Below are 14,596 nucleotides of genomic sequence, written 5' to 3'. Positions count from 1 at the left end.
CACTAAACATAGATGTACAAAATAAAACTTTAAAGTGAAACCCAACAACCAAGAGACCAGAAAACCATTTAAAATAACACAACTGAGACATATCATGACAAGTCAAGGCAGACAGACAAGTGGGCAGACACTAGACACTGACAGACACATAGACAAGCTGACAGGCACAATCAAGAGACAAATCAATAGTCAAGCTAAAATAATACACAGGCTGCAACTGTTACAAGCAGCAAACAAGAATGACAAACACATTGCTGCCATCTAGTGTAAGAAAGGTCACTCTACCCTAGCCTGATTTCAGACTCTACGCTGGAGCAGTCCACTCAGAGAGTGGGCGGGTCTATTGGCTGGAGCCAGGCAAACTCTACCCATGGACCTAAAAGCCTAAACAAATTCAACCAAAGTCCTTTAAAGGATTGATTACTCAAATAGGCTACATGAAATAAACAAATACTGGTTAGTGCCAGAAAATGTGTCCCATGCCCACAAATCATCGCCAAATCAGACATTTGCCTCCTTTAAACTTGACTCCATGGATCACTTTATGTGGTCTGGACAGTGATGTTTATCGCATGTGGTCGCTGTGCATGCATAAAATTCTGAAACATACAATAGAACCACACTTTGAGGATCAGCTCATTAAGATCCATGGTAACCTTGAGAAGATCTGCATGGAAGAGTTGTCTGGCATAATTTTTTATTACCGTAAATCAACCTGTGTTTGTTTGTTTTACGCAGAGCTGTATTCATCCCCATTGACCCATTCATGAAAAGTGTTGTTGTAAATTAATGTATGCTGCTATTATACATTTTTGAAAGAACTGGTATATTTCAAAAGTATTTCTAAACAGACCAGACATCCAGTGTGCTTTCATGCTGGGATTTTATAGCCTGGCGGGGCCCGACGTCATACTGCGTTCACTCACTCATTCCTTCCACAGTATAACGTCTGGCCTTCGGCCTATTGGCAGCTTGAAAAGTGGGCGGGAATACTTGCCTTGACAGACAGACTCCTCTAACCAATCAGCGCAGCATAACATCTCTCAGCCAGTCGGAAGAACGTCAAACAAACACGTCTTTTCGGCCGATAAACTCACTAGCGCATGCCCCGTGTTCCTTTTTAATTGTTGTAATTGATTCCAACTCTGAAATAACTGCACTTATTGCTTGTTTTATGGTTACTAGCGTTAACTGTTACACTTGTTGCATCGCGAGGGCAGCCATTGTTGTTTTGAAAATGCTGCAGGCTGCAGCATGCATCTACGTCACCGTCTACACATGGACCAATCAGGGAAATCTTTTCACTTGTTGTCAGGAAAGACAGCTACGTTTGTTGTGCGGAAGCAGTCACTGATTGGCTCCGATCAAAAAATAATCATAATACTCGCTGCCAATACCTGGAAGTCCAGACGTTATACTGTGGAAGGAATGAGTGAGTGAACGCAGTATGACGTCGGGCCCCGCCAGGCTAGTAGTCGAGGACCCACATGGCCAAAAGCTCAAAGAAAAGAGGGGTACCTGTGATTTTCTGCCGTACTTTTTATATCAGTTTTATCTATTAGGTTGGTCATTAAGGTCCACAGAATGAGAGGCCTGCTCTGCCGGAAACATCGCGAAAAAAAGTTATGGCCATTTGTATATTCACTGTCCCATTACTCCACTAGAAATATAAAAAAAAGAAAAAAAGTCTGCTTTAATTAGCATGTGAGGGGTCAAACTAGGGATTCTTCGTGATTCTGAATCCATTGCAAGCATTTGTTTTGCATGAAAAACTTCCTTGGGCTAGATATCAACCCCCCAAAACAGTCAAAAGTGATGAGTCATCACTTTTTTTCCACTTTTCACAGTTTTGGGCTGCCGAAAAGTAACCCAAGCAATGTTTTTTATGCGAAACAAATGCTTGCAATGGATTCAGAATCATGAAGAACCCCTAATTTGACCCCTCACATGCTATTTAAAGCAGATGTTTTTCCTTTTTTAAATATTTCTAGTGGAGTCAATGGGACAGTGAATATACAAATGGCCATAACTTTTTTTCGCGATGTTTCCGGCAGAGCAGGCCTCTCATACTGTGGACCCTAATGACCAAACTAATAGATAAAACAGAAATAAAAAGTACGGCAGAGAATCACAGGTCCCCTCCCATTTTGGGGACTGGGTCCCCGACTATAGGGATTTTATGCCTCTACAGTACTAGTGCCTCTGACCTGACCAGGGCCACTCCTACAAACCGAGGTATAGTAAAAATCACACCTAGTGTGAAGTGAGCGGTGCTGTTTATGAGTTCATTTCTTCAAGTGTCCCAGCCTAGCCAATCACAGCGCGTCCTGTGAAGCACAACAACCTTTGAGCTGTTTGTGCCAAGATGTAGGCCATAACTAGGCCAGATGTAGGCCACGCTTCAGGGCCCGGACATTTTTTGGGAAACGCACAAAGCTCAAAAAGAGCTTCCTTGCAACAAACCAGGAGGGATTGTATGGAATGTGGTGACACTTCCAGGTTGGTTGGGGTTGGTTGGTTCAACAGGGAGCGCAACTGGGAAATATTTTCAATTCATTTAGCCAATTCCCCTTGATCCTTGAATTACTAATTCCCTGTTCTGCCAGTTTCCATCTGGCTACCTGAGCTCGCCTGTTGCCATGCAGACAGGCTGTCTGTCTGTCCTGACGAGTGACGACACAGGCCACCACCACACAGGATACGTTTCTTTTACGAGGCTATTTCTTTTAAAAAACAAAGTTAACATATTTCGGAAAAAAATCCCAAATTTATTTTTCAGTCCTTTTATCCATAGAGGTTCATTGTTGCTTACAGAGAAAATGGTTGCCATTATACCCATTTCTAAAAATATAAATTATCCAAAGCAGCAGCCATGATGATTATCTTCATGTTCCAAGCTCACTCTGCATACTCTCTGCATTAGGACCCCAAAAAGATTTCTTGAGGTCTTTATCCTTTTAGATGGACCAGTGAACTGTACTGTCATGAAATTGTAACTTTTCCAATGAAAATATCGAATAAATTCTTCAATCAATGAATCAATGAATGAATGAATCAATCAATCAATCAATCAATATTCACTCAAGAAAATCACAGAAACGTTTTACATGTTCATTCTTCGAAACCCTTTATTACATCACCGTCCATGGGATCATTTGACACTTTCCAATAGAGAGCAAGCGTCCTTCAAAACCTGCACGGCCACCAAGACAAATACCATGGACACACACACACACACACACACACACACACACACACACACACACACACACACACGTATGGTCATTGGGGGTAGGCAAGTGCTACAGTAAATAGTCATGTCTTATTGCGACCGTTAGGGAGCAGTTTACTACCAAAACCTCCACCGGCCGTCCGTCCGTCCGTCCGTCCGTCACACGTCACACGTGACACCTTTGTTTGTGTACGGTGTGATGTCATATATCTTCAGTATGACATCACACCACATGTGTACACAAACCTTTGTGTACGTTGCTGTGGCAACAGTCTGTTGTTGCTGGTCTGTTAGTGTACGTTAGCAACCACCTTAGCAACCATGGTTTTACCCTAGCAACCAACTGTTTACCCTAGCAACCAACTGTTTACCATAGCAAACATGTTTTTTTACCCTAGCAACCAACTGGGCATAAAAGGGATTCTGTTAGGGATCTCCATATATGGGCATAAAAGGGATTCTGTTAGGGATCTCCATATATGGGCATAAAAGGGATTCTGTTAGGGATCTCCATATATAGGCATAAAAGGGATTCTGTTAGGGATCTCCATATATGGGCATAAAAGGGATTCTGTTAGCTGTTAGTGATCTCCATATATGGGCATAAAAGGGATGCTGTTAGGGATCTCCATATATGGGCATAAAAGGGATTCTGTTAGGGATCTCCATATATGGGCATGAAAGGGATTATGTTAGGGATCTCCATATATGGGCATAAAAGGGATTGTATCCCAGATGATGCCCTGTTAGGAGATCCACACTAACAGAATCCATATATGGTCCTACCGACAGCTGCTATAAGCCAACCCTGGCGATAAGGTCTGAGTCGAAGAAATGCTTCTTTCCTGGCAAGAATTGCCCCTTTATACTGTAGGGCTCGTTTGTGTATTGTATGACATCACGCCACATCATCGGCTAAGGACTGTGTGATGTCATCATATCTCCATATATGGAGACATAAGTTGCTCATGCCCAAATATGGGCTGGTGAGGTCAGACTTAGTGTGATCCGTAGGTTATCTCCATATATGGAGATTCAACTTCAATGAGTAACCATGGCAAACTGTCAACTGCCCGTATGTCTTGATAATTGGTAAAACAAACTTTTGGCCTATCTCCCGATTAGGGAGTCTTACTGGTTATTTCTCTTCTGTTACCGTTGGTAGTCATGGCTGCCAGTTCCCACCTGATGCTGTGAGGGAGTTCAGACAGCCCCAGACCGTACTGAAGAACTGCCAGCTTACTTAACGTCTTCAGGCTAGGATTTAAGTCTAAGATGTACAGGTCCTCGGGAGAGAATATATCTCCAAAGAGGATGATACGATCTCCCACCATGCAGCAGCACGCACGATACATCATAGATGGTCCTTTCCCTTTGGCCTCAACCTTCTTCCAGGAGAAGGTCTCTGGATTGAATTTCCACAGATCACTGAAGTAGTTGGTGCCACCAAATATGTACAGCTCCCCCTTGTAGGTAAAGGCTGAATGGCAGTAGCGTTTTTCTGTAAGCTGTGCAGAAGGTGTGTTCAGCCAGCAGTTGGTCTCTGTGTCAAACACTCTCATGGTGCTGTTTTCCCCAGGAGGACCGCCCCCAAATACAAACATCTTTGTCCCGATGATGGTGGCCGAGTGTCCTTCTAGAAAACCGTTGGTGTTCATTAAAGACCAGACCATTGTGCCGGTGTCCAACTTGTACATGTCATTAGTGTAATCCTGTTCAGTACTAGTGCATCCTCCTAAAATATACATGACCTTCTCCAAGACACAAGCTGAATGGAATATCCGTATCTCTGGAACGGTCCCTGAAACCTGTGTTCCAAACCATCTGTGGACGTTCACATCAAATGCATAAAGACCGTTGCAATCCATGTAATCATAACCTCCCAGATAAAGACAATATCTTCAATCAGAACAGCTGAGTGGCCGTCACGCCTGGAAGGAACCTCAAGGGGGCGTTCGCCTCTTTCAGCTGTCACTGGGGTCAACTTCCTCCAGAGCAAAGCCGCTGTGTTGAATACGTGTACATACATCTCATCAAAGTATTCATCTGTAAACGATACACCTCCAAAGGAGTACACATTGTGTCTCACTGTCACAGCAGATTCAGTCGCTCGTGCTCTCTGATGCACGGCCCACTGCAACATTACTCACAACAGCACGACAGTGGTGTCCCGTTCCTGTTGTTCAGCAGTAGGCTACTGGTCAGTAATATTGGTCACACGGCACGATGTGAAAAAGCTTAGAATAATCTGTGTTATCACTAATATAGAATATATAATAAGAGCACAAATGTCAAGCAAAGTTTGGTCAATCTGTGAAGGTCGATGGTTTGGGTTGATTATTAATCAAGGATGCCAATACCAGTTGATCTCCGTAATATGTTAATTGATCACCATTGCAACACTACACAACTTGGGGGATGGGGAGGGAGGGGGAAAAGGAGGGAGATAACCCAGTACCAGCCCCCCACCCTGAGCAAGCAATTTGCGACAATGGTAACAAGAAACCCACTCTTAAGGAGGAAACATCAGACAGATCCAGACTCAAGCAAGAGATAGACACAGAGAGATCCAGGCAAATCCACAGGCATGCTTCATTGAGGCCTGGTCCGGAGTCACACTCTTGGTTGCAGTGTTGCCGTGGTCTTGGGTAGCGCGCCCCCGACGACCCATATCTTTTTTGAGCCAGGGTCTCGCACCCCCCCAAGTTCACACCTCGACAACTGTTTTAACAAAGAAACGAGCCTATTTGCATATCAATAGACCTGTATAGTAGGTGTTGAGCGACGTTCGCGACCCCCCAAACATTGAATCACCACTGCACCACTAGTCTGCAGATGAGTATTCGAGTTTTAATAGCAGTCCCTGGAACTGTGGAGTGGGAGACACAGAAAGAAACTCTGGGGAATTGGTCCCCAGAGGTCGAATTAGTGGCAGGCCTTACTGTGACGTGAATCTGCACAGTGTTGGCGTAACACAAAACCAAAGGGGAGGAATCAAAATTTGCTGTCAAAAACAACACTGGTTCCACAGCATAAGGGTGATTTGTACTTAGTTGCACACTGGTGGCGTGCACCAGACTTAACACATCTACAGTACAAGCGTGCTTGCAGATCCGAGCGTGACCGATCAGTACCTCTATGACAAAGTATCAATCTGGCTTTGGCATCCTCAGGACCAAGGCTTCTGTCACTCAGCCAGTAGCACTTTGCGTACAGTAGCCTACACATACTAGCATGGCATAGAAACTGCATCCAAGCTGACAAGAGCACAAATGAATGACTCTTTGTGTGTGTGTGTGTGTGTGTGTGTGTGTATGTGTGTGTGTGTGTGTGTGTGTGTGTGTGTGTGTGTGTGTGTGTGTGTGTGTGTGTGTGTGTGTGTGTGTGTGTGTGTGTGTGTGTGTGTGTGTGTGTGTGTGTGTGTGTGTGTGTGTGTGTGTGCGTGCGTGCGCGCGCGCGTGCGTGCACGTGTGCATGTTTAGGCCTTCTTTTTATGAGTTGTATGTTTGTACAGTACGTATGTATACATTGACTTTCCTATGCAAATGTGTGTGTGTGTGTGTGTGTGTGTGTGTGTGTGTGTGTGTGTGTGTGTGTGTGTGTGTGTGTGTGTGTAAATGAAAGAGACATGGGACACAACCATGATGCCAGCATTGACAGCTGGTTTATAATATGCGAGTCAATGGTTCAGGCATGTTTTCTTCACCACAGGAACAGCTGCATTATGTGTGTGCGCGTGTGTGCCTGTGCGCGTGCGTGTGCGTGTGTGTGTGTGTGTGTGTGTGTGTGTGTGTGTGTGTGTGTGTGTGTGAAATTACAATCCTGTGAAGTTTGTGGCTTTACTGTTAACTCCACCTGAACGAATCATAAAACACAGCTAATACAAAGTTTATATAAAATGTTGTAACAAACTAACAGATAATTGTAAACCTTTGTGTGTGTGTTTGTGCATACGTGTGCGTACGTGTATCAGTGTGCATGTGTGTTGTTGTTCTAATAGCACCGGGTCAGGAAGCGTTGCTAGCGGCAACATCCAATCTGCCAAAGAGTTGCCATGACGAACCAAAAAGCAAAACCCATGGTGAGTGGAGGGACGTGTAGTCATGGCAACACCGGGCAACAATGGGAGAGCCAGGGACAGAAAAGGCGAAGGAGAAAGAGGGATAGAGGGGAATTGAAAGGAAGGACTGACGTGGAAAATACAAGACGCATACTTTCGGTCTCGGGAGAGTTCTACTTGCTGCCAAATGGTATTTGTGCTTGAGGGGCCTCAACACAACGCCCCCCCCCCCCCCTCAGACACCCTTTCTGGCCTAAAGAAAGCAATCAAGAGCTGTTGGGAGGAAACCTTGTATGTCCAAAACCTTCACTTATCAGGAAATTAAAAATCACACCCGTGTGAAGTGGAGCTGTGTGTGTGTGTGTGTGTGTGTGTGTGTGTGTGTGTGTGTGTGTGTGTGTGTGTGTGTGTGGATCATGTGTACCGATTTTTGTGACATTTGAAGAAAATATGTAGGAAAAGGAGCAAAAAGTGTGTTTTGGAGAAAATTCAAGATGGCGGAAAATCTATCATGGCGCAAATGGGCGTGGCCTATATGGGGAGATGCGTCATGACCCAAGGAATCCAGGGAAAAAATATTTTTAATTTTCCGACCTACGGTTCAAGAGTTACAGGCCAAAACGTAAAGTGGGGTGTTATGGCGCCACCATGCGGCCAAATGACACAATTATTTTTTATTTAATCCTTGAAATCATTATGAACCTCCTCTCCAAGTCTTGAAACTCTAGCCCCTATGGTTTGCGAGAGACAAATAATTGAATGTGAGTTTTTGCGATTCCCATTATAAGTCAATGGGGAAAATTAATTCACTAATAAATTAATATCAATTAAACTATTGAACCTTCTCTTAGCAAGTTACTAGCCCACGATTCCCGAGTAAGCCGGTCGATTTGACATATGGCGCGAGTGTGTGGTGGCAAAACTGTGGGACTAGTAGCGTGCCGAAGTTTAGGAAGTTCAGGCTACATACAGACACACACACACACAGACAGACAGACCCACACGGCCACGTATAGGGAGCCTGTGCTTCACACAGCTCCAAAAAGAAAAGGTCATTTAGCCCTGTGGTTCTCAACCTTTTCAGGCCGCGACCCCCAAAATTGCGTTGCGAGCCGTTGTGAGCATGTAGATCTGCTATTTTCACAATTTCTGCCTCTAATATTTGACAATTTGGCCAATGTTTAATTTGCCATTTAAGAGGTATTAAAAGGTATTTAGAAAAGTTCATATACCTTCTATACACTTAAACATTATGTTGGTTTGATTACTGTTGAGTGAGAAAACAATGTTGCACATTAAGCTATCATCTGGGGTAGGGCTGCACGATTTTGGGAAAATATCTAATTGCGATTTTTCTGACTGATATTGCGATTGCGACTGCTGCTGCTTTATATATTTATTTTAAGTTAGGATAAGTGATAGTTTTTTGGTTAAAACAAAACTTTTTTTTGTTTTTTGTTAAAAGGTTAATATAATAAATTATTTTAACCAAATAAAATCACTTCACTACCTTAAGTCAAGCTTCCGTTATTTATCGTTTAATACATTTAAAAAGAAACTGATTATTAATAAACTAGGCAAATTGGCAATCATGCAAATGGTTTGATTCAATTCAGTTATATTTTCAAAAGATTCCCTTTTATTTTGCTTATTAGCAGTATAAAACGTTTAAATTATATTCAGAAAGATCTCAGTAATGGTATTGTCTGCCCCTCATTATTGTCAAGGAAGAAAGTACTGTATGTCGCTGCCTTGCTTTTATCAAGGCAAAACAAAATACACCCTAAGACACACCATAAGTTTCACATGTGTGCAGGGGACGGAGGAGGGGAGCCACCTTTCTGTGTGAAAAGTGATTTCACACAGAAATCACTTCTGCGATTATTATGAACCTTGCGATTTTGCTAATTGCGATTTTGCTAATTGCGATTTCGGTTTAAAAACGATTAATTGTGCAGCCCTAATCTGGGGACCCCCCAAAATAATTTGGGGACCCCCCTGGGGGTCCCGACCCACAGGTTGAGAACCACTGATTTAGCCTATGTTCATTCCTGTCTATGGGAACAGAGTGATGAATTTAGTGCAGCCTTCTTCCCCTCCGTTATGCATTCAAACACAGAGCAAGCAAATGGGAGACTCATGCTGAATAGATGCCAACAACACACAGGCTAGGGGTTCCCCTTCATAAAACACACTTTTGGTTAATATACTCTATCATACGACTGTGTCATGTGCTGATAATAGCTGATCTACAAGCTCCCAAGCTTGTGAGCTTGTGGATCGGCTAATTTCGATGCACAACAAAGCATAAATCGGGGCCTACTATCACTTGGTGGGCCGATAAATGTATTGATCATTTATCTCAATGGAAAATTAGCGAAAACATGATGAGCCAAAGTTAGATCAAAATTCGGCAAACATTGAACTATTAAGATTTGAACCCCACTGAGTGAGTGTGTACAATACGCCCTCCTTTTCATTACTCAATCCTCCTGATATCATATCTGAATGCTGAAGTGACATACCTTTCTTCAATTCCCCTTTGGCTTTGGATTCCTTAAATACATACAGTATGCTATTAACTATAGGACCTTAAGGCTTCCAGTGAGACCATAATGAAGCCTGGAAAACTGGGTAAGCAAACCACAAGCACTAAGGTGGTGGGACACTCACTACTTCTTCCATCCGTGTGTGTGTGTGTGTGTGTGTGTGTGTGTGTGTGTGTGTGTGTGTGTGTGTGTGTGTGTGTGTGTGTGTGTGTGTGTGTGTGTGTGTGTGTGTGTGTGTGTGTGTGTGTGCGTGCGTGCGTGCGTGCGTGCGTGCGTACGTGCGCGCTGTGTAGTCAAAGTGTGTGTGTTGCTCCATGTTGAGTCATGGAGTGGAAGAGGCAGGGGCTGGAGTGACCCGTGGCCAAGATCTCACCAACATGAGAGCCGAAGAAAGAAAAACAGTTGAAGGACTGCTTGGCTTTTAATGAAAACCAGACCATGCAAAAAAGGGAGCAGGAGGAGAGAACATGGGGCCATCGGCAGGCCACGCCTGAGACGACCACAGCACTGTAGAACCTGCGGTACATTATTGTCCCATCCCTCACACATCAACACTGTACACTAATTCAACGGGAGTACAATTAAGCTCATGTCTACTTTCAAGCATAAAATAAAACAGTGCTCAGCCTGTAGGCACCTATAGTTACAGAATGACACTTAAAAGCAGTTGTGACAACAGGTTAAAACTCTAAAACAATAGAATATTTCAAGATAGTGAGCATTTCTCGTCTTTACAGGAGCACTACCAGTAAAAATAGGCCCTGTATGAAAGCTCACGATCTGGCACCTTTGTATCGGTTAAACCCAACTATTTTACAACTTTTTTCCTTTTCTTTTTTGAATCTTACATCACTCTCTTACCTCAATAATAATAACAATAATAATAATAAAACAAAATCAAACTATCAGTACAACTTCAGTGGGTTCAGGCACATAAAGATTCAAACGTAAAGTGTTGGATTTGATGAGTATAAAAAGAGTCAGTTTACAGAGGATAAACATAACATTCACTATATTTGTAAATGCACTGGTTGGTGATGAATGGTGGAACATACATAGAAGAGCAGTAAACACAATGCTGTAACAGCTGGCAAAATGGGGTATGGATCTTTGGGATCCGTAGGAATGCAAACAAAGTTGAGAAGAGCTACTTAGTGAAATGGTTAATTGAGGAACAGAGTGGCACCAACCCAAACACTACAGGTGACTTGACCAATGAGGAAGGTTTTAAGGCAGATTAGGGCAAGAAGAGGTTGTCAAGAGGAACTAACGTGACAGTAAGTAAGTAAGTAACCTTTCTTCTCTCCTCCCCAAATCTTTTCTTTCAGCCACCCCCACTTTATGTGGGCTTAACCCCAGGAAATGTATCACAAGCGCCAGCTTGTGACACAAAAGCAGCAGCCAAATATGGAGCATGGTTTAGCCTCACACAGGGCACCCAGCAGTTTACCCCCTACGGTATCGTAGAGGTAAAACTTACAGATCTACAAGATGTGAGCTTGTAGAGCGGCTGTTTTTGCTGTGTGACACTGTGACACAATGAAGTATTAAAATAGAGCTAATGGAGTTTTTTCACTCATGTACCTCAGGACAGCCCATTACTAGACATAAATGTAAAGGCCATGTACAAAGGAAATGCCATATTTGGGCATTTTCTGCCCAGAGCAGTTTTTCTTGTAGGCACTAAAAACCTCACCTGATGACACGTGAAGGTGAGTTTCAGTGATGTCATCAGAATCTGTAGCAAATCACATGACAGAAGACTGTCATGTGACATGACTTATACCAGTGTTTTGATGCTATACCCTAGAGTACACCGCCATCTTGTGGGCAGTGTGCCAGGCTACGCCCTAGTGGGCATCACCATTTTCTGGCTATAATAATTATTTCCCTGTCTTTAGAGGAACGCCCCCACAGCCCTTCAAATAAATAAACTACATTTGTTTTCTAATTCCTGTGTACATGTCCTTGAAAGTCATACTGTGTAACATTCATCTTAAGTACTTTTTGGTGACACCTCTGGCGACATCCTGGTAATTACAGCGTTTGTCTACACAGAACTAGACGCTCAAAAAGGAATGTTGCCGGGTCCAAGTGCCCGACTATATTTTGTAACGTGGCGCAAGTTGTCAAAAACAGCATTTATTAACTGTAAAATACATTCATAACATTTCCAGTGCCTAGTGTTGGGGCAGGCACTCGTGAATAAGGTCTTTAATAAGGTTTATAGAAGTTGTTTAAAAAGGTTACACAGTATGACTTTAACTTGCCATATGCTTCCCCAGCCCTTTTCATGACACTTCATCAGTGATATATTTCAGTCTGAAAGATGGAGATGCGCTGGAGAACTGAGACACTCAAATTTTACAGAACACAACTTACAAGTGAAAAAGCTTGAAGGAAACCTCTGACACTCCCCTACTGAACCACAAGAGGCCACTGTTACATGTATTTAACTGCAAAAAGATAAATTAATATATTTATTTATGCCTCACTCACCTTAGATCCAAACACAAAAGAATGGATGAAAAATGAGAACAGACTTCCTGTATGAAAGTTACACACTGTTGGTAACTTACCCCTTTGTTACAACATAAACATAAAACAAAAGATACATGGCAGGTAAAAAATTACAGTATAAAACACTAAATAATACAGTCAAAAGTGCTCAAATAAGGAGTGTTGCCATTTTTTTCTTTTTCTTTTTTTTCTCTCTTCATGTGAGGCAGAACTTATTTCGTTTTCTCTGTGTCTTCTCTAGATCAGGGTGTTATGGATGAAGGAAGAGGGGGTGGCGTGTTGGAGCGAAAAAGGGGGTGAGCGACTGAGGCTGAGGGGTGTGTGCTGTGAAGGATTTTGGGTCCCGATGTAGGCGTGTTTACTTGGGCTTCTCAGTTCCTGATGCATACACCCACACCCACACCCTCACCCCCACTTGGCACCCCCTGCCACAAAGCGCTCGCTTGCCCCCCCGAGTTCGCCCGTTGGAGAGTGCTCTAACCCAGGTTGATGATATTGGCCCTACCACCAGGTGGCGCCACTATGCGCTGGGTGTTCCTACGAGGAATGTTGTCATCCATTTGAGCACCTGAGGGTATAAAATATAAGTTTAACATCTTACACTCATTAGATGATTGTTATGTCACATTCATCGGTCATCAAAATATTGCTATAATCAGTGGTGTAAAGTAGCCAAGTACATTTACTTAAAGGACGACTTGGCCACTTTTCAACCTATCTTCATATAATAGGTCCTCACTAATGTTCATGATAAAATAGCACAAAGAAATTCTACTCTGTCCAAGTCTCTGAGCTGTAGGATGTTCAGAAACCCATCATCTTGTGACATCATCGTTGGACAGATTTTCTTTAAACAATATTTTTGAAAAAAATATTTAGATTTTTATCATCGCGAGAACAATGGCTTCCACTTTAACATTGCAACTTTTCAGGAATAGAAAGCCTGCATTTTCTATTAGCTTGGATTCCCCATCGATGATGTCACAAGATGATGGGTTTCTGACCTGCCCACAGCCCTCCTCTGAGACATAGACCAAGTAGGAAAAAAATATGCTATTTTATTATGAACATTAGTGAGGACCAATTATATGAAGATAGGTTGAAAAGTGGTGAAATTGTCCTTTAAGTACTGTACAGTACTTACAAGTAGCCTACTGTTCACTCAGTACTTGAGTACATTTTAAGTTATTTGTACTTATTTATTATTACAAAACATACATTAACCACTTCAGCCATATATACATTTTGGCCATTTGAAAATAGCCGATCTACAAGTTCACAATGTGTCGCGGCGCAACGCATTGTGAGCTTGTAGATCTGCTTATTTCAAAAGATGTTGAAAAAGTTTGAAAACGTAAACGGGACAGTCTGTATAATGAATACTTTTACTTTTGGTACTTCAAGTACACTTTGATGCCAATACGTTGATACTTTTACTCAAGTAACCTTTGAATTCCGGACTTTTACTAGTAAGGGTGCCCTCACACCAAAATACCTAGAGTGGAATCCGCCAATGCATTTCAATGAGAATGGAGCGTTTTTTGCAGAAATCCTCTACTGGCAAAAAAACGCTCCATTCTCATTGAAATGCATTGGCGGATTCCACTCTAGGTATTTGGTGTGAGGGCACCCTTAAAGAGTATTTCTACTTTGCAGTATTGATACTTTTACTTAAGTAAAATAATGTGAGTACTTTTTCCAACACTGGCTATGATAGTAATATTGACATTGGACTCATGTCTCCACTGACCAGATAGGCTAAAGCCAGACGCGTGCAGGTTTCGGACGGGCTGGGCGCCGGCCGCCGGCTGCTTGGCAGGCGAGGTCTTGGCAGAGGAGGCGGGAGTCATGGTTTTAGGAGTGACCGACACCTCACACACCGGCCCGTCATAAAGACCCCTGGGGACGCCCCTCAACTCAGCCAGCTGCAGTGGAAGAAACGTGCGTAACAGAGTCATAACAGCCCATTCATAATGCATTGACGCCATTAAAGGAGTAGTTCACCCCCGATTACTCATGCCATGGAGAATTGAGTTCAATCATATTTCTTTTGTATTTGTCGCATTCCTAAGAGAAAAATGTGATTATAGTAAATGTATCCCCATTGAATCCGGATGAGGACCCAAATGCATGGGCCAGGATGGGCACCCAAATACAAGGCCCTGGATGGGGACCCAAATGCTTTTGTGTGAGAATCAATGGGGGTTACTTGACCCTTGACCCTAAATATACCCC

General features: G+C 42.9%; 2 protein-coding genes across 2 annotated transcripts in view; one reads left to right on the top strand and one right to left on the bottom strand.

Moving 5' to 3' along the window:
• The window catches only part of LOC308300086 (putative flavin-containing monoamine oxidase A), a 599,107-nt gene that overhangs the window by 506,450 nt on the left and 78,061 nt on the right, over positions 1-14,596 (top strand). The window lies entirely within an intron of this gene.
• dpysl2b (dihydropyrimidinase like 2b) overlaps positions 12,838-14,596 on the bottom strand; it is a gene marked incomplete at its 3' end in the record, with an annotated part of 37,430 nt that continues 35,671 nt past the window's right edge. The window contains exons 13-14 of the mRNA XM_080743854.1: positions 14,112-14,286; positions 12,838-12,929 (exon numbers count right to left, since the gene is read on the bottom strand). Coding sequence (XP_080599980.1) covers positions 12,838-12,929; positions 14,112-14,286 — 267 coding nt within the window. The remainder of the gene's footprint in view (positions 12,930-14,111; positions 14,287-14,596) is intronic.

The sequence above is a fragment of the Nannobrachium achirus genome (assembly GCF_963921795.1).
Source record: "Nannobrachium achirus genome assembly, chromosome: 15".
In the NCBI taxonomy this organism is placed as follows: Eukaryota; Metazoa; Chordata; class Actinopteri; order Myctophiformes; family Myctophidae; genus Nannobrachium; species Nannobrachium achirus.
This window is presented reverse-complemented; position numbering and strand designations above follow the sequence as displayed.